This window comes from Lineus longissimus, chromosome 2 (assembly GCF_910592395.1).
Source record: "Lineus longissimus chromosome 2, tnLinLong1.2, whole genome shotgun sequence".
NCBI classification, from domain to species: Eukaryota; Metazoa; Nemertea; class Pilidiophora; order Heteronemertea; family Lineidae; genus Lineus; species Lineus longissimus.
The window spans coordinates 13,634,907-13,660,920 of record NC_088309.1 but is presented as its reverse complement, the minus strand read 5'-3'; the positions used below and the strand labels follow the sequence as shown (position 1 = coordinate 13,660,920).

General features: G+C 41.3%; 1 protein-coding gene across 2 annotated transcripts in view; it reads right to left on the bottom strand.

The window, feature by feature from the left end:
- Positions 1-26,014, bottom strand: part of LOC135482658 (eukaryotic translation initiation factor 4E transporter-like) — a 270,349-nt gene that overhangs the window by 206,833 nt on the left and 37,502 nt on the right. For both annotated transcript variants that reach the window (XM_064762908.1, XM_064762909.1), the window contains exon 5: positions 9,764-9,908. In XM_064762908.1, coding sequence (XP_064618978.1) covers positions 9,764-9,908 — 145 coding nt within the window. The remainder of the gene's footprint in view (positions 1-9,763; positions 9,909-26,014) is intronic.

Sequence of the window (26,014 nt, the reverse complement as noted above, 5' to 3'; positions counted from 1 at the left end):
CCATTTGACCTTCGTGACCTTGAAAATTAGGTCAAGTCCAAAACCCATATGATATGTGATGCATCCTTGCTAGGAGAACCTACCATAAAAATGTTATCAAAAACGAGGTACTCAGAGAGATATCACACTTTTTAGGTTTCCACAGATGGCGTGGTGGCTAGGTCAAGAAACAGAACGGACCAAAATTCAGTGTCAAGAGGCAACATGACATAGGTGGTCTTGTGTACCAAATTTCAACTACATAGCTCTAGCAGTTAAGAAACGTGCCATAGTTACACTCAAACGGCCAATTTACGTCATTTTCTAGCTCTTTTCCTGTTTGATGAGTTTTGGAACATTTTTGTGGTGTGTTGTCAGAAACAGAATCAATATTGTCCGATCACAAACCTGCTGCAATGTATCCAACTACAGATCAACTACAAAATGACTTAAAAGTGGAACAAAAACAGGCATCCGTCAAAGCTGAAGTGAACGCATCAAGACTACATGAAGAGGTGAAGAAGGGAAGGAAGAAATAATTAGAAATCGAAGACTGGCTGAAGTCAAGCAAAGTACCTCAAGAGTTAAGGCCTAAGAAAACTGAGCAGCCTAGGACTACACTTGGAGCAACCGCAGAACCTCGCGTAATGTTTAAGGACAAGCCCGAGGTAGTTCATCGTACTACAACAACAAGTATTCCGTACAAATCGCCAGTCAGTAGAACTGAAACTGCGCCATTTACTCAACACTTAGTCACACCAGGCTTGGTGAATCATGTGTTACCAGGTGAAGACTCTCAAGCTGATGCAAACTGTTATGTTTTGGATCCTGAATCACCTAATTGGGGGATGCGGCCGCCAATTGATGAATGGATTGATGAACTGTTGTGTGGACAGGAGACTGTGTTCCCAAGCAGACAACGTCAACTCAACCTGAAGATCATATGCTGGCAGCTTTAGTCAAGCTTGAGAGTTACAGAGGTCTACCCACAACAAGGATGCCAAACGAACCTACGTTGCCGCGAGCCAGGCTGTCAACAAAAACACCACACTGTCCTTCATACAGATAACAAGAGGCCCAAGGGCCTGGCGCTCAGCTGAGTTAATATCATTAATATCTTCCCAGTGTTAAGTTCATTATGCATGAAAATGGCATGCTCCATGGTATTTGATATCTTTTTGCGTTCACTACGGTACCAATGTTTTTGGTTGACATAATTATGCCACTGTTCATTCCTCAATCCTGACCATAATTCGGGTGAAATCATCGTATGAAAATATTTACCGAAACATGAAGTTTATGCCATGAATGAGGATACTCATTGTCATAGCCTCGTTTACAAGTACGAAGTATTTTCCCGCAAATATTCAAAACTGCTTGGCTCCTTGCCTGATGGAAATTGTAAATCATTTTTTTATCTATCAGGGGAAACAAGCTGATGATGATCAAATAAATCATTCATGAGAAATCGTTTGCATGACCAAGTTAATGCTAAACCTTTTCTTGTGCTCTACTGCGCCACCGTAGTTTTCTATTTAGACCAGCGATGACGTCATTTCTGGTGATTCCCTACGTTGTCCAATGAGCACTTTTTAAAATGTGCCATTTGATATTGTACAGTATGCAATGTATTTTTTCAGCGCTGCCAGTTGCCGAACAGAATGCCGTAGCTCCCTCAACTTCCCATCAATTTTTATGGGAGTGACATTATTGTATTGCTTAGAATGTCTGCTTTTTACTCATGAAAGAATCGTAGAACTAAAACTTAATAGGCGAACAGAATCATGCTGATTCACTGCACATACTGTGGGAATTCTCCACTTCAAAATACATCGGCGATGTCATCGCGAACAGAGCATGCACTTCTGATATCGTTTTCACAGAAATGTGGCCAAATTTTCAAGAACTAATTTCTGAAAGTAGTAGTCCCTAAAGACCTTATGACTACCACTGAAACGAACTGGTGATAATATCGCCTACCAGACTACTTTTTAAGCAGAAAATTGGGTACTTGAGTGTCATTGAGCTCCAAGCCTAAACAACATGCCGCCATTTTGTCTCCGCTTCGGTATTTCGTAGGCCGCTTATAATGCACCTTCTCAATTAAAACCAACATAATAAGGCCTTACATCGTTGATTGAATAGGAACACCACACAAAACACAATAAAGTGGGGGTACAATCGATTACGAAGCTGAAGTGAACAGTGATTTATTCCTGGCGCTACTGCTTTTGTTTAATTGTTGTGTAGCTGCCATGTTTTGAGAACTGGCAAATAGGAGACTTCATTGATGGCTGACGTCATCGGGCGGGAATTTGAATCGGCAGAAATAATTAAAAGGCAGGTAGCGCCCTCTCCTGTTAAAATTTTGAACTTTTTCTCAATAAAATAGATTTTCAAGAATTTTATCTCAATATTAGAGCATATTTCGACTAATTCTGCTGCTCCTAGGCCGATATAGGCCAGTTTCCTTCATGCACTCTCGCTCGCAGGAAGTAGGTCGAATGGCGACAAATTTTGTTTTGAAAGTAGAGTTTGACCAGAAGTATCCAGAAATGCAAAATTGAAGTCTCTAGGTCTTACGGTTACAAAATGTGCACCATGGGTTTTTACGGATGGACGGATGGATGGATGGATGGATGGATGGATGGATGGATGGATGGATGGATGGATGGACAGACGGACGCCACTGAACAACTTATTTGACAAGCTCGGCTGACTTACTCAGCTGAGCTAAAAAGGAAACTGCGAGGAACTACGAAAATATTGCCACCAAGGATAATCGAAAAGGTCTGGCACGCGCATATTTTCAACTTGTTAGGCTTAACTTAAGCGGAAAAAATGGAAGATGCATCCCTACCGTAGCTATGCTAGACTCCGACAGCGAGATAACTGTCATACGGAGTAATTGGCGAGGGATCTCGGTTTGAAAGGAAGACCTAAGGATCTTACGATCAAAACCCTAAATGGGGAATCGTCATTTAAATTGCAAACCGTGTCATTCAGCATGAAGCCTGCTGGTGAGGAATCCGCTAGAGAACTGCATGTCTGTGATGCATAGACAGTTGATATTGATGTTTTTCAATGCCCACCACAGCAAATATCGACAGCTTGGGATCACATCCATGGACTAGGTCTCACTGATATAGATGCCTCAGAAGTACAACTACTGATCGGGTTCCGCGTTCCCTTGGTGCACGTCCAGATTGACACGAAGATAGGAGATGAAACCGCACCCATTGCTGTGAGGACTCCGCCTGGGTGGATGCCGATGGGGCTGTCAGAGACTCATGATTCAGAAAATGCAGTCGCCAATATTAACTTCATCGCTAGTGAAGATTAGCAATTACATCAAGATGTTTAACGCTTTTGGCTGACTGAATCCTTTGGCGTCTCATGTACCAATGATAATCCACATTCTGCTGAAGACAAGAGAGCCATCACAATTCTAATGTCATTCTGCCAGTCAACAAACATGTCGCTGCCCATCGATACCATCTTTTAGAAAAGCACCTTAAAAAAGACTCTGAATTCAAGGCTCTTTACTTTGATACGCTGAATGGTTATATCGATTCGCCATCGCCGTCGGTCATCGAGGCTAAAAGGAGTTCACCAAAAACATGGTACATTCCACATCATGGCGTCATAAATCCAAATAAGCCTGGCAAGATGAGAGTGGTGTTCGATGCGACCTGTCAAGGGAAATCTCTGAATCGGAGCCTAATGACAGGGCCAGATCTGCTAAACAGTCTCTTTGGAGTACTTCAAAGGTTTACTTCAAACCAGATAGCAGTGTGTGAAGACGAGGAGGCGATGTTCCATATGGTTCGAGTGACGGAGATGCCCGACTCAGATGCCCGGATATTCCTGTGGAAGTGGGATGTTGATGCGCCAGAACCGCCAGACACCTACAAGATGCTTGTCCATATTTTTGTAGTCACTGATTCTCCAACCTGTGTGACCTATGCTCTGCAGAGATGTGCCGAGGACAAAAAATTACAGCCTTTAAGTAGTAGACCCAGTCCTTCGCTCGTTTATGTCGATGACCAAGACAAGTCTGTTGAATCTGTACCAATAGCCGTACAACTCGCCAGTGTAGTAATCAGTATACTAAAAGGGGGAGGCTTCAGGCTGCATAAATGATCTCCAATAGCTTGGAATTTCTACAGCACATTGAAGAGTCGGAGCGTTCAATCCAGGACCTTGATTTTGCAGCAAAAGAGTCAGGTAACATACAGCACACATTGGGCCTGAAATGGGACACTGGGAAAGACAGCTTCATCTTCAAATGCCAGCCAAAGGACAACCAGCTTACCAAGAGCAGGGAGTTAAAAATCTTTCTTTTACTAGGTAAAGTCATCAACCACTGGCCCCAAGGTAGGGCCTACAGCAGCAGCTGTGTGGAAAATTGTCTGCTCCCAATTGAAGTTTTTTGACAATGAGATTTCAACATTTCTAGAAAAACAACTGGCATCTGTTTCTGATAATGTGAGACTACATCAACACAGTGGGTTGCATTCAACAACAGGAAGAGCCATGCTGTGCTATTTTTAGACATAACTGACCTGCCTCACAGGGCTATAAATAGTCACCCAATGCAACTTTGTAGCAGGAAATGATCATGGATTGACCGGCGGGCAGAGAATGCATGCTGCATACCGTCTGCAGACTGGGGGTTTTCTCATGAGTCAATAGAATCTAAGGTTTGGAATTAGGGGACCATATCAGTAGTTCTTATATTTGAATTACCTGTGAATCATCTTGCAGGAAGATTTTTTTTGGGCGTGCATGACAGATGACGTACTTAATACAGAACATGTATATTGTATCGGCCTGTTGTGCCTCGTGCGCCTGGTTGATTGGCCGGCAAGGTTGGGTTTGTTTCAAAGGCAGCATTTCATGATAAAAAGTGCTGAATGACATGGGTAAATATAATTAAAGATAACAGAATGAAGAAACCCAGGGAACAGAAAACCATTGTATATCAAACACCCACCTTGACAGTTCTCCTCTGTCTCTTGATGTTAAGTGAAAATACCGGCCTCTTTGACATTCTAAACAGGTGTTGTTAGGCCAAGTAAAAAATGTTTTCAGGCAAATGTTTATTACTACAGTCTTGGTCACAAGATACATCCTAGCTGATTAGCATCATGTAGGCCCTACGTGCTAAATCCGTGCGAGTCACACATACATGTAGCGTGCCAGTGGATGCACTTGGTTCACAGTTAAAGGAATTTAGGCCTACACCCCAACTCGTGGTGTATCGCAAAGCCTGTTTGCACAACGGCCTAGATAATCTTTGTTCTACCGTTTGGCATATACCTGAAATGGCCTCTTATTTTTTAGTGTGAAAATCACATGGCAACTGTTCAGATGGTCCCATAATTCCAGATCTTAATTTTAATACAGAAGTTGGCTGAAAGCAACTGCTGATATGGTCCCCTAATTCCAGACCTTAGATTCTATTGACTCATGAGAAAACCCCCAGTCAGCAGACGGTATGCAGCATGCATTTTCTGCCCGCCGATGGATTGACCATGCAGTCTGGAAATGTTACCAAATATTCCTGATGTCTCAGTAAATATCTCCTTAGTGAGAAGGAATTAATTCTACTACTGTATTTCATTTGAAAGAGTCTTCTGTCTGGGAAACAAATAAATAAAAATGATGTAAAATAAGCTGCCGATTTTAGAAATATGAGCTGTATATCAAAATGATCTCTAGGTAGATAATATCTTGAAGTCGGAAAAGAATTGTCAGCCGCATGCTTTGGCAAAGTTCTAGCTCGTGTGATCAGATGGATTACGAAATAAATGTGTATGAAATGGGGATTTCAGTTGGCCAGAGAGGTTTTCATACTTTCCCCTCTCCCTTTTAACATATTGGCCAAATAGGCCAATGATAAAAATGACAATGCTTGCAAATGGGACAAATGGAATGATGCCCATGCATTCCATGTACTTACTTTTTCCAGATGAAATTACCATTCGGGGAATCCCCAATATATGCAAAGAGGCACATGGTGTGCAAGTAGACAGCAACTTGCTGGTCAAGGATTGGACAATATTGGAAGCAAGGATCTCCAATAAAGGCCAAACTACTATGGGGCAATCTCTGCACATGACCAGAATTAAGTTTATGTGGATCGTTATGTATTGAATTTTAATCTGCCTTAAGCATGGCTCACTACGGCTACGGGGTCAACACTCCCTGATTTCATGCAAGCGACTTTCCAAAATGATAAAAATAGATAAAGTCAGGCATTTTTTACCGTAGAATGGGAAAATCCAAAGAGATTATTTTGAAAATCGTGTTTCTTAATATTTAAGGATATTCAAGGGTTTCTTTAGGAACAACATAGAATCTGAGGGTATTCGCAGAGCAACTTTTTTTCAAGGCTTTTCAGGGGGGCGTGTGAACACGGCTGACAGGCATGCAGGAAGTAATGTCATCAGGAATTCAATTTCAAATTACACAATCATTCGGTTACCCCTAGCGCCAACGTTAGGCGCAAATCAGTAATAATTAAATTTTTGTATACATCTTGACATCCAATCTTTTTCAAAAGTTGGAAGATTGGATTCATTTGAAATCTCGGGGCTGAGACGCGTATTTCTTCGAGATATGATGTTCGAGCGGGTCAAATTCTTTGGGTAGAATAGAGGGTCCCTAGATACATGTCCACACTTGTTTAGAACCTTCTAGCTCAAATAGAAACAAAACATGCTACCTATCGTTGATTTAGCGAACTTTGACCTCTGTGACCTTCAGAAGTAGGTCAAATCGAAAACCTGTATGACATATAATGTATCCTACCAAAAAAATTACATGAAAATCCGATCAAAATTGTGGGTCCTATTGCATGTTTTATGTTTTCACATTATGGCCCTGGTGGCCAAACCAAGAATAATCTTGGAACGAAAATTGGTGTGAATCGCCCCAGGGCCCAAGGGTACATGTGTACCTAGTTTTAAATCCATACCTCAAGCAGTTACGAAACGTGACGCACTAACATACGCCGCCAGTGGACGACAACAAGGACGACAACGGACACCATGACATTGAATAGGCTCACGAGGTGTGCCAAGGAGGCTTTTTCAAACATGCTGATCTAACTCAGAGGCACCATGTTTTCATCAATTGGTAATACGTTTATAGGGTCTAAATCCAACCATTCAAGATTTACGTGAAGATTGATGCTTGTGCTCCTGTACAGAGCTTCCATTTATGGTCCAATGATGAAAATTCGAACCCCTCCATCTCCAACCCCCACCACTGGAAAAACTTAAGAATTGGGTTTCTATGGTCAGGTAGCCATACTCAATCCCTCGACACATGGTGAGCCAAAAGGTTGGTGCTTCAAGTCACACAAGTCATGCCACCGCGGCACATCTGGAAAAGGTCACCACACACTTTATTGACAAAGATGAGAACTCTATCCCTAAACACATTCAAATAATTTGTAGCTTGCATGCAAAATAAAAGTCGCTCAACTCCCGGACTAATAGTCCTATCAGTTAAGAAACTTGCCACTGTTTTTGAAACAGGATACAGACGATGGACGACAACCGATGACGGACACTGCGGTATTATAGAGACTCCCCTATGGTGAGCCAACAAGTTGGCGCTTCAAGTCACACAAGTCATGCCACCATGGTACATCTGGATAAAACGGCCAGGGGCCATTGTGCTCACCATATACATCTTTTAGTAGGCAGGATCATGCTTAGTTTAGAGGTGAATATGGTGAACACAATCAGGCATTAAGACTTTTTTTAGATGTGTATTGATGTCAAGTAATAAGACAGGGCAGTATATATGAGTTTATGATCCAACCAATAATTGTCTATGACATCAACAAGATCAATATCGTGTGATTGCTAAGAGTCCCTGCAATAAAAAATTCATCGAAAAAAAGTCATTAATAAGCGAGATATTGCACGTCCTACTTTTTCAGTTTTGACCCCCTGGTGGCCAAATCAAGAATCAGATCAGGCCAAAATTCGGTGTCAGAGATTATCTGATGTAGGGGGTTACATGTACCAACTTTCAAGTTCATACGATATTTATTCGTACGATATATGATGTATCCTTGCTATGAGTACCCACCACGAAAGTTTTATTGAAAACAAGTTATTGATAAGCGAATTATCACACTTTTTAGGTATCCACATTCGGCCCCCTGGTGGCCAAGTTGAGAATCAGATCTGACCAAAATTCAGCACCAGAGGTTATCTGGTATAGGGGATTATATGTACTAAGTTTCAAGTTCATAGCTGTGGAGGTTGAAAAACGTGTCATAGTTACACTGAAACAGCCAATTTACGCCATTTGACCTCTGTGACCTTGAAAAGTACGTCAAATTAAAAACCCGTATGATATATGATGTATCCTTGCTATGAGTACCTACCACAAAAATTTCATTCCAAACAAGTCATTAATAAGCGAGATATCACACTTTTTAGATATCTACATTCGGCCCCCTGGTGGCCAAATTAAGAATCAGATCGGACCGAAATTTAGTGTCACAGGTCATTTGTCCAAGGGAGTCCTGGGTACAAAGTTACAAGTTCATAGGCTTAGCGGTTAAGAAACGTGCCACTGTTTTTGAAACAGGATAGGACGACGACGGACGACGGACGACGACGACGACAGACGACGACGGACGACGGACACTGCGGTATTGTATAGACTCCCCTACGGTGAGCCAAAAAGGTAACCACACACTTTATTAACAACGATGAGTACTCTATTCCTCAACACATTCAAATTATTTGTAGCTTGCATGTAAAATAAAAGACGCTCAGCTCCCATGCTAATACTATAGTCCTATCAGTTAAGAAACGTGCCACTGTTTTTGAAACAGGATACAGACAATGGATGACGACGGATGACGAACACTGCGGTCTTGTAGAGACTCCCCTATAAAAGCCACACAAGTCATGCTACCACGGCACATCTGGAACAGGTAACCACACACTTCATTAAAAAAGATGAGTAGCCACCGAAAACCCCTGGTCTTAATCCCAATGGACTACGCAATTTGGGACTCTTTATCGCAAATGTTTCCAAAGCTGAACAGAAAAAATGAGTGAAATTGAACTCAGAGAAGATCCATTAGAAATGGGTCGAAATCTCTCTTGATAAATCCAGGAGAACCATTGGATCACATCTCTGGAGGTGAGCTAAGAAGTACTGCCACCATTTTTGAGATATTCAGGCGCACAAAAAGCCATGAAAAATACAGGACATATGTAAAGTACAAATCTTCATGCACCTTGGTAATTACTAAGCATAGTTTAGTCCCGCCCAGCAGTATACTTTCTTCACAGTTTTGATTTTTTCGTAGTTTTAGTAAGCATGACTGTTTAATCCTTTTCAGGGAGTCCAAACTGTAAAACATTACACACAATCCATAGTTGTTGGCAGCTATGGCATCACGTCTCATTGGCAATCAGCATCAGAATTCACATGCAGTGGGTTGCACTGCTAAAAGCTGAATCAACCTAGAGGTGAGGTTCGAACGACTTGTCTCAATGACCGACCGCTACGGATTCTGAACAATATCCTCTTCAGTTTGTGAGTGATTTTCTGACAAGTGCAATCAAAACACAAGTACTCTGCATGGCATGTATACTTCATCGCCAACTAATGGATTAAAAGCTTTCATTACATCTTTTACAATTTCCTATAAATCTTTGTTTTGATGGCAATTTCGATAGTAAATTTCGAAACAGTTTTGGCCTTCAATATTGCCTCCACCACATAAGATGTAGTTCCTAACCTGTCAGTTTGGTCTCTATGCTCAGTAGGGCTGCCTGCTCTTTTCTGCTGTTGTGCTTGGCTGACATGACATCCAGTCATGAAACTCTTTCTCTGAGGACTCAAAACAATGCCATCCCTCTCTTCCTTCAGGCGTTCCCTTGGATCTGGAAAAGTGAATTATACCCATAAAACTTGAAAAAAACAGCACCAACATCAATTGTCTAGAATTAGACACTTGGTCACATGGGCATAAGGGGGCCAAAATTGGTGAGTCACAATATTTTGCTTATTTCGCCAATACATTTTTAATGGGCTTTTTCCTCTATCTTTTATTTCAAACTGTTCGTTGACCATGGCTTTTCTTGTGTTTTGTAGTCAACCGACAAAGTCCAACCCAAAGAAAATTGGAATATGAATCGGAATTATGAAAACTTTTTCGACACGTTAACAATTAATCCCGCACATCACAGTTTATTGTGGCCCCATGGATTAATACACACAAGCTTTACACTCTTTGACACCAGCAACTGAATTTATACTGCCTGTAACTACTTTAGCTAATTACATGTACATGTATTTCAACTGCCTATCATCTCTTTGCTGTACTGATTTCCACTGAGAAATAGGAACAAGTCCATGGAAAAACGAGATATAACGTGATCGAAGTGAATCGTAATGTATGCCCCCACTCCGTGGGTACCAGAGTCCACAGGCCCGTCACTTAACTGGTTTTGAAGGAAAGATGGCAGCCTGGCAGCCATATTGGATATGGTGTCAGGTCATACATCTATAGGAAAACTCCCCTACACTAGGCGATCACAACACAGAAGTTTCAGGTGTTTCACTCACTCAGTTCTGGAGTTATGGGGCAGAATGCGAAATAACAAAGATGGCGACCTGGCAGCCATATAGAATCTCCCCTACACTAGGTCATCACACCACATAAGATTCGTGAGTGTGATTCAACCAGTTCGGAGTTGTGGAGCGGAATGTCAAAAAAACAATTTGTGGCAATGATAAGCCCAAAATCCATAGGGAACCTTCGCTACACTAGGTCATCACAGCACAGAAGTTTCAGGAGGTGGCATCCCGTGAATGAACGACTGTTAGTATTTCCAATATCATAAGTTATTTTTTTCGGGTTCAATCCAAGTAGACATGAGAATGCAAAGGCTATGGCCATGATGCCACAAATAGGGTCACTTGATTGTTGCGTCACATCAACATATTCCACATTATCATTGTTTATCTGGTTGTAGACAAGGCATAACTGGAGGAATGTTTGTTGCAAATGTTCCGAGGACATCGTAGATGTAAATTCTTTTAGACGTAGAATGATAGTATGATGTACTCCAATGGTTTTTTAGAGGATGGATTAATATTGAGTCCTTGTCTGCTGGTATTGGTGGTGGACGTTTGTTTGAATCTTCACCTTGAGATAGAAAGTGCAACTCTGCTGGAGAATAGTAACCGATATGTCCTTCGTATTTGAGGCGATTTGCATAAAGATGCATAAGGTTCATGGCTGCCATGATGACATCATCAGTGATATCAGTGTTGCCTACAAAATATTCAATTTTCTTGTAGTTCTGGAAAGAAAAAAGAAATTGTACAATGGATTTGATGAAGGTGTGTGCGAGGTCAGGGATGATAGTGAATTGTCTTGGAAATGAAATGGCCAGGGCCATTGTGCTCACCTCATGTGGAGGAAAGATGGCTAAAGAGCATTGTATTGTGTCATGTAGTGTTAGGTTTGATGTAGGTCCAAGCAATTACAATTTCCCCAAAATGGCCAATTTACAGTACATTCGACTTCTGTGACATGAAAAGTAGGTCAAATCAAAGAAGACCCGGGTGACACATTGAATGGTTGTTAGAATTAGATGTACCTATGATATAAAATTGGTGCCAATCGGGCAAGTCATTACTAGGAATAATGGCATTTTGAAGAATTTAGGAATTGGCCCCCTCCCTGGAGGCCAAACGGCAAATCAGATCGCACCAAACTACGGTACCTGAGATCACCTGACCAAGGGGTACATGTGTACTTAATTTGTGATCAATAGTCATTGCAGTTAAGAAACGTGCCATAGTTACGGCCTGACGGCGAATTTACGCCATTTGACCTCTGTGACCTTGACAAGAAGGTCAAATTAAAAACCTGTGTGACATATACTGTATGGTGGTTAGATGTACCCATGATATCAAATTGGTGGCAATCGGGCAAGAAGTTAAGGAATAATCACATTTTTAAGGTTTTTGGATTTTGCCCCCTGGTGGTCAAGTGGTGAATCATATTGGACCAAACTTCAGTCCCTGAGATCACCTGACTAAGGGGTAAATGTGTACCAAATTTGGTATCAATAGTCATTGCAGTTTAGAAACGTGCCATCGTTACATCCTAACGGCCAATTTACACCATTTGACCTCTGTGACCTTGAAAAGGAGGTCAAATCAAAAACCCGGAGGATATATGATGCACCTTTGCTAGAAGTACCTACCATATTTTTTTCAAAATTTCCCGACTACTATTAAGGGAGATATTGCATATTTTCACTTTTAACGTTTGGCCCCCTGGTGGCCAAACCATGAAACGAATCGAACCGAAACTTGGTCTCCAAGGTGTCATTACATAAGGGTACATGTGTACCAAGTTTCAACTTAATAGCTCTAACAGTTACGAAACGTGCCCTGGTAACGGACGACGGACGACGACGACGACGACGACGGACGACGGACGCCACGGTATGGGATAAGCTCACCTCTGCTAAGAGGTGAGCTAAAAATGGTTGACAGTGCTATTGGTGGAAGAGGAGTTGAGGAAGTGGATGGTTGGAAAAAAAGGACTTTAAGCTGTCATCTATATCATCATCTCATTTTTGTGTTTAAAGATGAAGTTGAGAATGAAATATTGTAAGGATGAGTCATGTCATAGTTATGATTTGAAATGAATGAACTGACCTGTCTCTTTTCAGCTATATAAATGGCATGACGGTGTGCTTTCATAGTATTTGATGTTTTCTTCAGTTTTGGCATGATTATACATCTAAAGAAAGGAGTTAAAGTGTACCAATATCTATTGCTGTGCCCAAGGGCCATGGATTCTAACATGACTGGGACAAGAAACAATAAAAAATATCATTGGTATGGCCTTATCTGCTATGGTAGGGACAAGAAACCAATATCCATTGATGTGACCAAAGGACTAATGGATTCTAACTGACTGGGACAAGAAACAATAAAACACATTCATTGGTATGGCCTTATGTGCAATGGTAAGATTAAAACACCAATATCTATTGCTGTGCCCAAGGGCCATGGATTCTAACATGACTGGGACAAGAAATAATAAATGAAACGGCCAGGGGCCATTGTGCTCACCGTAAGTATTTTTAGTAGACAGTTACAGAAAGTGCTACAGTATGTAGGCCTCTCATAATTTATACATGCATCTGTGACCAGTTCAGAGCCGGCCCTGGCCAAGTGGTGAATCCGAGACTTGTGGTTCCAAGCTTGTAGAGTCTAGGTGAAAATGATAGTGAAGAAACGTGCCACTCCATGACAATGGTGAATATATTTTTAACTTTGACCTCAGTGACCCTGACAGGTAGGTCAAATAACAAACCAGGGTGATATGTGATGTAGACACATCCACCTGACCATAACAATTTCATCACTCGTTACACTACAGCAATCGGCAAAAAACGATTTCCAAGATGGCCGCCTAATTAAATCTATGGCACCAAATAAATCAAAAAATGAAGAAAATGTAAGATAGAACTCAGAGAAGAAAAAAGGAAAAGATGAAAAATAAAAATATTTTTGGCTGTCCTTGACCGGGGTTAGAACTCACGACCTTTGGATTGCCACAATACGAGGAAAAACCCACAAAACATGCAATTTCGGCCATATTTGAATTCCGATCTGGCTGAAACTTGGCATACAAATAGTGGCTTCTTAGATGCATCATTACACAAAATTAAAACTCTTTACATTGAACAACGACAAAACGTACCAAGAACGGTAAAGTTTTCAACTTTGACCTCTGTGAACTTGAAAGGTGGGTCAAATCAAAAACCCGTAAGATATGTGATGTATCCTTGCTGGGAGTACCTACCATGAAACTTTTATCAAAAACAAATCAGTAATAAGCGAGAAATCACACTTTTTGAGTTTTGAGTTTGTGCCCCCTGGTGGCCAAGTCAATAATCAGACCGAACCAAAATTCAGTGTAAAAGGTCAACTGACCTAGGGGGTCATTTGTTCAAAGTTTCAAGTTCATAACTGTTGCGGTTGAGAAACGTGCCATAGTTACACTCAAACGGCAAATTTACGCCATTTGACCTCTGCGACCTTAAAAAATTGGTCACATCCGAAAAATCGTGCAACATCTGAGGTAACCTTGCTAGGGGTCCCTGCCATAAAAATTTCATCAAAAACAATTTGCTAATAAGCAGGCTATTGCATTTCTTACTTTTTCTGTTTTGGCCCCCTGGTGGCAAAGTCAAGAATCAGATCAGGCTGAAATTCAGCACCAGAGGTTATCTGATATAGGGGGTTATATGTACCAAGTTTCAAGCTCATAGCTTTGGTGGTTGAGAAACGTGCCATAGTTACACTCAAACGGCCAATTCACGCCATTTGACCTCTGCGACCTTGAAAAGTAGATCAAATTAAAAACCCGTAAGATATATGATGTATCCTTGCTATGAGTACCTACCACAAAAGTTTTATCGAAAACAAGTCACTAATAAGCGAGATATCACACTTTTTAGATATCCACATTTGGCCCCCTGGTGGCCAAGTAGAGAATCAGATCGGACAGAAATTTAGTGTCACGGGTCATCTGACCTAGGGGGTCATGTGTACAAAGTTTTAAGTTCATAGGCCTAGCGGTTAAAAAACGTGCCAATGTTTTTGAACTAGGATACGACGGACGACGACGACGACGACGGACGACGGACACTGCAGTATCGTATAGACTGCCCTACGGTGAGCCAAAAATATCATTGGTATGGCCTTGTAACTGACTGTGACAAGAAACATTGAAAAAAGTCATTGGTATGGCCTTTATATGATGTCCAGATTTAATCCATATCTTACTTTTATTCGCGTGAAAATAGGTGCTAACGGAACAGTAAAAACAAAGAACGGGTAGGCCTACCATACGATCTCGGTTCAAGCCGGCAACTGTCTTCCTACATAAATGAGTAGCGTGACCAAATAAGGAATCCCATTGACAACATTTTTACGCGGGCTTTTATTTCATTGGTTTAAAGAAGTATGACGCATAAATTATTCATCGAGACCCGTGAAAAGCGTTCTACAACTCTGGATCGGCGGCGTCAATTTAAGCCGCGATTTCTATGAAATCTGACACTTCTAGGAACTGAGAAGACATGAACTTAAGACCCATCTCGCCCCCACCTCCCCCCATCCCCTAGATTTTAAATTGCAGATCTCCACAAGTCTCAGGACCCAAGTTTTGACCACCTAAAAAGCCGGAATGCAACTACGCAGTTGAGTTACCGTACGTCGTTAGACCAAGCTGCATTTTGGATCATCTTTCAACGATCGTCGACAAACTATTTCTCAAATCAATCTCAATCAATTGAACAATCCAAGCTTTCCCTAATGTTTCATCAATACCTGCAATAACACAGGCAGCCAAAATCGCCCATGAAGTTGTGAATTCGATGAGAACTTACCTCTTGTATCTGCGTATAATAGCTAGACATGAAGCGTTCTCCGGCACTGTCTCCTTGCTTCTGAACTGCGCAGACTCCGAGACGTGACGTTGGCTTCACGTGGGACTGCACGTGGGATAACTCGCGCAAAATTTAAAATGACCCCCGATGGGGTGCTCACTAAATTGCGCTAGTAACACCACCTGGTGCAAAATTCATGAACTACGCTTATTGATAATGAAAGAGAAAGCTTTGCTCTCTATGATCAGATTTGTTTCATGATCCCCAACTTAAAGAATTGGGAGAAATCAGCTTCTGGAACAGTTTTTGGAAAATTTCGCTCTGTGCCACCTAGTGGCCAAACCGCTCATCCTGCGGAACCCACACTTGGTCTGTTCAGGAGTTCTAAAGGGTGTCAATGGCTAAAAGGGAAAATCAAAAGAAAATCTCCAGTCGTTTCAAAGTAATCAGTGTGACGAGAATCAATACGAGTTTTTCATAACACGCCACCTATAAGACTAAAAAATTGATGAAATAAAAAAATTGTGTGATATATCGTGTGCCATCACCCGTAAAGCCTACCATAAAAATCTGGTGAGAAACCCACCCTTACAAAGGGACTTATGGTAGATTTTGTTTTTTCACAAAGCGCCCTCTGGTGGCTAAACCATGAATCAAATCGAGTTGGATTTCGAAAGGAACCAACGTCTACTTACCAGCAGTATACAAAAAAGATTCAACAGAAAATCTCCAGTCATTTTAAAGTAATCAGTGTCACAAGAGAACAGCGACCGCCCGACCGCCCAACCGCCCGACCGCCCGGCACTTTCGGTAATTCAATAACCAGGTATTTCTTCGAAAACCTAGTTAAAAATCTGTACTAAACCACAACAGTCCATGGTTGATATTGGAGTTTTGTATCATATGAGGTTTGAGGTATCAGAGTGGATATCAATTGGCCGATTGTTTTATGAATGGGTGCACGAGGGAATGTGTGGGGAGTGTGAGTGGGTGAGTGAGTGAATCTGGGAGAGGGCAGCAGTCAACAGCCAACTGAATTTTACGAGAATTCTTTATAACTCTGGTCAGAGGTTCATTGCTTTACGACTTTTCTCAAATACTGATGTTTATCTTCTCCAAATTAAGACACGCCTATCAATTTCAGGTCCGGTCCGATTACCAGTCATGCTGATATGGTTTACATTATGCCCAACCGGTTGTCTTGGACAAATAGAACCGCAAGTTATAAAGAGGGTAAATATGGTCTGGTCTTTGTAAAAGCAGGACAGATCAATAACGCCCAACAACACTGGTATCACACCTTCCAGGTGACAATTCCTCAGCAGGATGATATCCCAGTGACATCAACAACTTGCAATGGTTATATCAATATGAACGATTTACTGAAATGTACGCACAAACAAACCTTGAGGGCGCATTTGGCAAGTATTCAAAGGTCACTGTTCAAGTATGTGAATGGCACGGAAAATCAGTCAACACATCTCAAATTCTCCTACAGCTTCTGACCAAAAGAGCGCTGCTACCCTGACTTGGGCAAATTTCAAAAGGCCTAATTGGCACTGCGACCACTGAGGATTTGGAAATCCTTCAGGAACATACGATGGCAATGGTCAAGCAACAGCATGATTTGGTACATGTAGATGTTAGGGCAAGCCCCCAAATTTGTGAAGCATCGTTTTTTAGGAACACACTGTATGATCCAGTGACTTGCTTTCTTAGCGCCGTCTAGAGGTGACAGATAGAATCGAAGAAGAGAGCGACGGTGCAAATGGCCTCGGCATTTTTGAGCTGTGTGAAAGTTTATAAAGCTGCCCATATTGCATATAAAAGTTTGTAATTTTGTAATTTGGAGCTATTGAAGTTCTTCGTTTATACATAATGGTCATTCGAAACCATAAAAAGTGATTTATTTTTTGCGTTGTGCAGTTCAGGGTTTCTCCCGACTTGATGAGTTGATTGTGTGGCCGGCAAGACGATGGCGACCATGATCATTGTATTGGTTTTACATCAGTTAGATTGATCATGAAAGGATTGACAGTGTCATGATTGGAATGTGTGTTACCAATAGTTGACCGATAGTGGTTAGGGATTTCCCAACTGCTACACATAACATCGTTGTAGTAGTCTCATATGGTAACATTTTAAAGGCTGTTTTTTCGTGTTCGGGCTGTGCCGGTGATCCTGATCTGCTTCGGCATTCTATGGAGTGCCAAGCAAGAAAGTTCTTGACTGCTTTTCCTTTAGAAAGCGTTTGTATTGTGGTCATATGTTGATTTCTTCAGGCTTGGTTTTTAGGGGGCATCCCAAAAACGTGCCACACAATAAGTATTGCAAACATGAAAGTGAAACAGCTAGAGACAGAAGCAACACTAAGGATCGAGAGCAAGCTGAGGCACGTGAGAATGTGAGAGAAAGTTGTTAAAACCCAAATCAGGCGACCCCCAAGGTTAACTGTGTGTGACCTGGTTGCTACAAACAGTGAACCACAAAGTTAGTTGTAGTTACACTGCCAGTGGGTGTACACACTGGATAATGATGGGGAAGTGTTTCAGGGATTTTGCATAAAGGGACTATTACATAATATTCGTTAACATAGGTAACCAGAAAAAGGGACTTTACTCAAGGCAGGTGAATAACATGCTTTTTAATGCACGATGAACAAAGAGAAAACATTATTCCCTTTAAAAATATGTATGGTTTGTTGTGGCTAATTGCACAAATTAGATCAGAAGAAAAATATATTGAAAGTCTAGGTAATGAGGAGAAAAATAAAACAAATTTGATCAATATCGGTCCAGTGGTTCCTTCTCCATAAACTTTTAAAGAAGGACTAAAACGACAGTTTTGGAGAAAAGCCGTGGTGTAAACAAAAGGGAATTAGCATTCTCTCTGACCAAGCCTATGGCACCAAAATCTGGCAATTTTGACAGAAAACTAGAATTGTCAGTTGAGTCTTTGCAGACTCTGGAGTCTCCGCCTCATATGTACAGAGCCATGCATGTTGACAAAAACAAAACAAAAACATCGCACTTTCACTTCAGCGAAGCGATGGTTTATGTGCGAAATACGACTGATCAAGGCAACATAAAGAGTCCAGAAGGGAAGAACACATTCTTGAAACTTAGCTGCTTTAATTCACTGCCGTTTTTTCTTATTTCATAGCCCATAAACTCCAAATATTAGGTTTTATACACCTTGGGTTTTATAGAAAAATGCTTCGATGGTGTAGACTAGTCCCTGGTCTTTATCCGTTACGTTCCTCCATGTGCAGCCAATATGTAATACACATAACGCGGGGCACCAGTCATCGTGCCGGTATGGCGAGGTTTATTGGTTAAAAATTTACATGTATTGCGCTATTCATGCCCATAGCACTTTCCCGGCTGTTACCCAGATTGACTTCTTAGTTCATGGACACCCTCGTTTTATCTTTGTTTTGCAATGCATTGCCGTGTTCATGTACATATGAAGCTTTCACCTGGGGACGAGAGTTTGCTGGAATAATTTCTTGAGGAGAATAATACCCTAATACAAAAGTCTCAGCCGATGGCGGAGACTAATAATCCACATTTAAGGTGGTAGTTACTCTATTTTTGGTTATTATGGGGATGAAATTTTGCATGCGGCACAAACTTTTTGAGACAATTCAAATATGGTATTTTCACCGCAATATTTCCATACTTGGGGTGGCTAATTAGCATAAATTATGCAAATGATGGTGCTACATTAGTGCCAATAGGTCCTTATACAAACGAGCTGGCTAATTTCTTCACCTGGCACTTCCATACAAAACATCACCCTGGGAAAGACGACGGACGACGGACACTGGTACCATCGAAGAATAGCATTTCGGTTATAAAGTTGACAGAATTTCAGGAATAATCGTAGAGAGTAAAATGGATATATTGTCACATGAAAATTGGGTGAAATCCAATCATTAGTTCAGGCATAATCAGATTTTAATCAAATTTTCAAGATGGCCACCTGGTGGCCATATTGTTTATTAGATTAAGGGTTATGATAGACTGTACATGTCACATGGAAATTGGTAGACATCTGTTCCAACAGTTAAGGAGTAATAGGACTTTGTTTAAAGTATGGCCGCCTAGCGGCCATATTTGTCATTAGATTAGACTGATACAGATACAGATACAGATATTGTTGAGAGTACATAGATACATAACCACATAAAATTTGGTTGCAATTCAATCATTAGTTTCGGAGTAAAAGGACTTTGTTTAATTTTTCAAGATGGCTGCCTGGCAACCAAATTGGTACACGGATTTGACTGAAAACTTGGGATATTGTAGAGAGTACACAGAAACATAATCCCCTGAAATTTGGTTGCAATCTGATCATTAGTTTCAGAGTAATACTAATAATAGGATTTTGTTTATTTTCCTAGATGGCCCCCTGGCGGCCATATTGGTAATCTGGGATGTTGTAGAGAGTACATAGATATACAATCACATAAAATATGGTTGCATTCAAATCATAAGTTTCAGAGTGATAGGACTTTGTTAAATTGTCAAGATGCCATATTTCATGTCCAAGCGGGCCATTTTTTTGGGGTATAACAGAGAGTCTCTAGATACATGTCCACACAAGTTTAGAACCTTCTAGCTCAAATAGAAACGAAAGGTGCCACCAAGCGGTGATTTAGTGAACTTTGACCTCTGTAACCTTGAAAAGAAGGTTGAATCGAAAACCCGTATGATATGGGATGTATCCTTCCTAGGAGCATCTACCAAACACATTTCATGAAAATCAGACCAAAGTCAAGGGTCCTATTGCATGTTTTGTGTTTTTGCATTACGCTCCCTGGTGGCCAAACCAAGAATAATTTTGGAACGAAATTTGGTGTTAAACGCCCCAGGGCCCAAAGATACATGTGTACCAAATTTTAAGTCCAGACCTCAAGCAGTAACAAAACATGCCACGCCAACATACGCCAACGACGGACGCCACGTCATCGCATAGGCTCACCTCGTGAGCCTAAAAAACTGTATGAAATGTGATGTCTAGGAATACCTTCCATAAAGATTTTATCGAAAGCGAGATATATATCACACTTTTTTCGTTTTCACTTTTGGCCCCGAGTGGCCAAGTTGAGATCAGATCAGACGGAAATTGAAAGGCAGCGGGGTCCTGTGTGGAAAGTTTTAAATTCATAGCTTTAACGGTTAAGAAACATGCCACAGTTTAAAAAAGGATACAGACGACGGACGACACCACAGCACTAGTATCTAGTATATATGTAGACACCCCTAACGTGAGCCAAAATTCAAACTTTTTATCTAATATACCATCTTAAAATGTTGCGTAGAGTAAAATATAGCGAAGGTATAGACCCAATCCCGTCCACAATGTACCGCAAAACTGATCACAGCAACCATAGAGGCACTGGTATTAGCATTACCACATTGCGCCCGCATTCAGTCTTATCGCGACGTCACCAATCCAACACTGTATGCATTGGATAGTGACGATCTTTTCATCTATGCCTATCACTAAAATCACCTGCACTATCTTGAAGTCCACGGGAAAAAATAAGGAGTTCCATGTTTATTAAGCTGAGAAAGAGACCTTTCCAGTGATGTAAGACATGTCATAGAAAATTGTACGATAATCCATAGTTTAACCATGATTAAAAGACGATACTCCTCAAAGAGCCGTGCAAATGACGCAATTTTCAAAAAGCGCCGTCAACGTTGCGTTTGTGGCATTCTTCATTGTCGCACAAAAAATCCGATGTCTTCGGGGCTCCCCTGCTCAACTGGAACTAAAAATAACCACGGAATTCCATGAGATACGTCATAGGCTCTTCTTAACCGATTAGAGAAAAAAAAATCTGCAAGATGCCGCCACAAGCGCAATGAAAATGGCTTCAGGGAATGCCGAGCTACGATCGTCCGGACATAAATAATGGTTCAAATTTTGCAAAATGCGTCCTGCGGTTGGAAAATAAACATAGTAAGTACATTTTTGAAATCATACAGAACATGCACACCTAGTTCGTTTAGTGGTGAAATAAACATTTTGAAGCGTGAAGTTGTGATGCCACCTTGAATTTTCTGCTGTATTACTATCAGTTATGACATGGCCAACGCATGAGATCTAAACTCTCAATTGAGTTAAAGTGTTTTCTACATTTCTTCTAGGATGATCAATGAGATAAATGGTCCAACCCCAAGAGTCACACTCCACGATGAGCAAAAAACGACCTGGTAAACGAGGGGCCTCCTATCTTGGTGAATATGCAAGCGCCGCTGGGATCACATTGGACAACCAGGAAAACGATGAAGTTCCCTTTGTCAATGCTGCCACTAACGGGCTTATTCTACACATTCACAGGAAAGTTCTTAAGCAACAGAGATATGATAGGCCTTTTCCGTATAGTTGTTCGAAGTGGTATCGTAGCGTTGTAGGCATTCATCCTGACGTTAGTGATGATGACATTTCTCGAGTCATTGATACATTGCATTCTACTGGGGATGAACTCCGGAGGAAACGTTTGGATAATGACAAGCACACACTAGATGCTACCGTGTTTAGCGTGGATGATTGTCTGACATCTACTCGGACAAGCCCTACTCGGAAACGGGATAATGAGACTTTAGACCAGGATATTCAAGATAGATTAAGCCAGCTGAAGAAATTACGGCTGAAATACCTATCATTCAGGAAACAACCCTTGAATGAGGAAGTTTTTACAAGCCTAGGAATTTGAGGGAGCGTAAAAATAGAAAAAACAAGGCAATCAGAGATCTTAAATCCAAGTCTGATCTGCTGCAAACCAGGCTAGAAGATCTTGAAATGCTTGTTCTGAAGTTAAGGTCGAAGTTCACTTATTGGAAAGGGAAAGCTAAGGATTGATCAGATGTTACTCGCAAGCAGAAAATCAAGGACTTAGAATCTGAGATTGTGTCGTTGAATCAGAAGGCAGCCATGATGGATGATAGTGCTGATGTGAAAACCATGACTGTGCCAACACTTGTGTCAAATTGTACCTTTACAGATGACACATGCCAGTGTATCATGGAACTTGTCCGTTTTGAGGTGGCAACTGACAAAGTAGGCCCAGTCATCAACAAATATTTCTACTCACATCTTTCACCATAGCTTAAAGAAGAGAGAAATTCCCCAGCGACAGACAGTTCTAAACATCACAGATGAAGGGCAGTACCTAGTGAAACAGATGTATGGTGATTTCATAAAGGAAGCATTTGGTTTGCACAAGGATGGCACGTCGAGACAGAAACGGTCTATCCTAGGCAACTCTCTTACTCTGCCAACAATAATTTGTCTGCTTGGGTTCCGCCCAGTTGCTACAGAGACAGTTGCCAATATAACATCCACAGCTAAATCGGAGCTTATGCAGGTAGCAGAATGCAGCCACACTGTTGTTACTGAAATTGTCAAGAAAATTGACTTATTTGATGACAGACCTTGCAGCAAACGAGAAACTTTTAAATCAACAAATCGGTGCATGGAAAGACGAGCTGATGGCAGACTTTGACAACCCCGAGGAGCATACCACTGTCCAGGCCTTTTACTGCATGATCCATGTTGTTCTTGGATTCCACTCCTATGGTGTCAAGAAGCTTGATGTTTTACAGAAGGAATGTGAGACTACCGGTTCAAAGTTAGGAGGGAGAGCAAGATCCCATACAGTCGTGAAGTTGCAGGAAAAAGAACAGTTCAATGGATAGCTAGTCTTCTTGGTCCAGTCCAAGATGAAAAAAGTGGTCAACATGACAGATGGTTGGCATACTGTCAAGGAGGATACCGCGGTGACGTCACGGCTTTTCCAAGATGGCGCTGCATATTGTAAACAAACTCGATCCACGGCCAAGGGAAAATGAAGTCATCAAATAAAGTTAGATTTTTCGCATCAAATCAGAGTTATTAGTACTTTTCTGCTATGAAATAAGTCTTCAGACAATAAGTTGTCATTTGAATAATGAAAAGTGCTGTTTTGATTGGGAAAAATAGGGTTTTTAAAACAGAGTAGCCGGGCACCGATCTTCCAAAATTAGCGATGGTTTCAAAACAGTCTCCCAGATATGGGGCAATTTCTTCATTATCATAATGGGATTTGGAGGCATGTTTACAGATTTTACAAGTTTCAGACCTGTAGGACCTAAAACTCGCATAGATCCCCTCTATTTGTCGAGTTAGCGCCCCTGTAAGATCATGCATTTTCAGACACTAGAACGAAATCTTCCTGCGGATATCGCGGTTTTGATGATGATTTAAGGAGAAATTGACTGTTCTTAGAGTTGTATGGGAAAGGAGTTCATACTTCATGAATACATGAATATATCATGATATGGGCGGGCTTCTAAGTCAAAACAATAACAAACTCAACTGCATCTCTACCGTGTATCGCGTAGTGCATTGCCTAGTGCATTTCGTAGTGTATTTTAGCGGAGACATTATTTCCGCACTTTGGCCACGCCAAACGTCTTTTTTATTCGTGGAAGTTAATCTGCTCTGTAAATTTTATTTTTAACAGAAAGAATCCATACTAGGTATTGCAATATTTCATGTCTATTGGTGTTTTTGTGTACAGGAGCGCACCAGACAGTGAGACGTGGAGATGTGTTCAGTGCTGGTGCTGTCAGTAGACTGAATCTGATTGGCCATGGCGATCAGTAATATGGGATGTGATCACGTGATATAACGTCACCGCGGTATCCTCCTTGGCATACTGTAGGACAAAACGAATAAAGTCAGTCATTTGCAGCTACAAGGATAACCGTTTCAACTGCTTATTTGTAACATCTGGCCAGGTCCTGGTACATCTTCAAGATCTGCTCGACTTCCTTACTCAACTCGAATCAAGCAACAGGAAAGTCAAATCTGCCTATTTGGATCTGCAAGACAACAGGATTATTGCAATCATCACAGTACTAGCAGCCATTTACCACAAAGGGACAGGCCCATACTGGACATTGCAATTACCTCGATCTTCATCAGTAAGTGCAGCCAATGTACCGACGCATCAGTGCCTGGGTTGAAGCACCAGATTCAATCCTCATGCCAGATGATGTCCCCATTTTCACAGACTTTCCTGGAAAACGAGATTCCCAGATGTTCAAGGCTGCAATGACACCACCAGAAGACATGGACTACTTTTCAAAATGTGCCAAGGCGATCCTAGAGAGTATGAAAGATTGTTGTGAAAAGCAGTTGTCTGATTTCATCACTGGACCACTAAGCAAGCCAGCAGAGGATCACGCCAAAAGCCTGATGGCAGCAGCACCATGTCACAACATTTCTAGCGAAAGAAACTTTGGAAGACGTAATGCCGCGCTTCATTTCCACACCAGCCTGCTTCCCCTTACGTCAAATCGTAGTCGTTTCAAGGAGTAGATTGATGGAAAGTTGCCTGCTGAACGGCAAAATCTCTTCAGAAGGGCACGCAAAGGAGAATAGAACATTCGTAAGTCAGCACGTCAGTTTGAAGCCAATACCTGCAAAGAAAATAGCACACAGGATGAATTTGCCAAGAAACGTAAACGTGACGAGAAGAAGGGGTCAAAAAGGAAGCAGAAGACCAATAGAGCCAAAGGTGTCACGGAAATCTCAGAGGTTGATGCTAACATAACTGATAATGAGAGCGAGGAGGAAGATGATGGTCCTCCACTTCCCGATGGTCTTGTTATAGACAAAGATAATTGGGTTGCTGTTGCATTTGATAATGACTGGTACCCAGGTAAGACATTCCTACTATATTATAAGCCTCTAAAACTTACAATGCTAAAATGAAGTTTTAAAACAAATTTGGACTAGTCAACCAGTGTCCCTTTCTCTTGTTTGCAGAGGAGCCCTATGAAATCGATATGTAATGTATTTGTATCTTCATATCTTTCAGGTCTGGTGACACAAGTTATCAGTGAGGACCTAGTCAAGGTAGATTTCCTGCATCCAACCAGTCTTCCAGGCCAATACCATCATCCTGCTGGTTCCAAAGACGAGGAAGAAGTCCAGAAGATCTATGTTTTTGGCGGACCCCTGCTTCCTTCGGTTCCAACTAGTGGCAGGCATCTCTATTCTCTGCCACAGGCAATGTAGTGCGAGAGTGCGTACAAGATCTTCAAGGAACGGTTAGTAAAGTTATTCAGTTATTTCTACTTGTAGGCCTTAGAGATAGTACACAGTAATAAATGTATTTAACACTGTGACATTTATTTCATCATCTATTTTCAGGTACTGGTAATGCGAAGGGTGTCAAAAAAGAAGAAGACAAATAGTGCCAAAGATGCCGTGCTGTCCAACTGTTCACTTCATATCCTTCTATTCTAAAATGATGTTTTTGACAATATTGTTTTCCTGTTAAGAATAAACCTGTATTAATGATCATTACTGCATTGTTCTCTTCAAGACCTTTATTTTGATAACTTACAACATATACTTTGGAATCCTATTGTAAATACCATGGCGTGGTAGTCGCAAATTCCTTTGTCAGCCATCTTGGATTCAAAATGGCCACCAATGACCTTGTTTTGTCCTTCAACTACCTTGCTGAATTCATAATTAGGACATAACTAATGTGA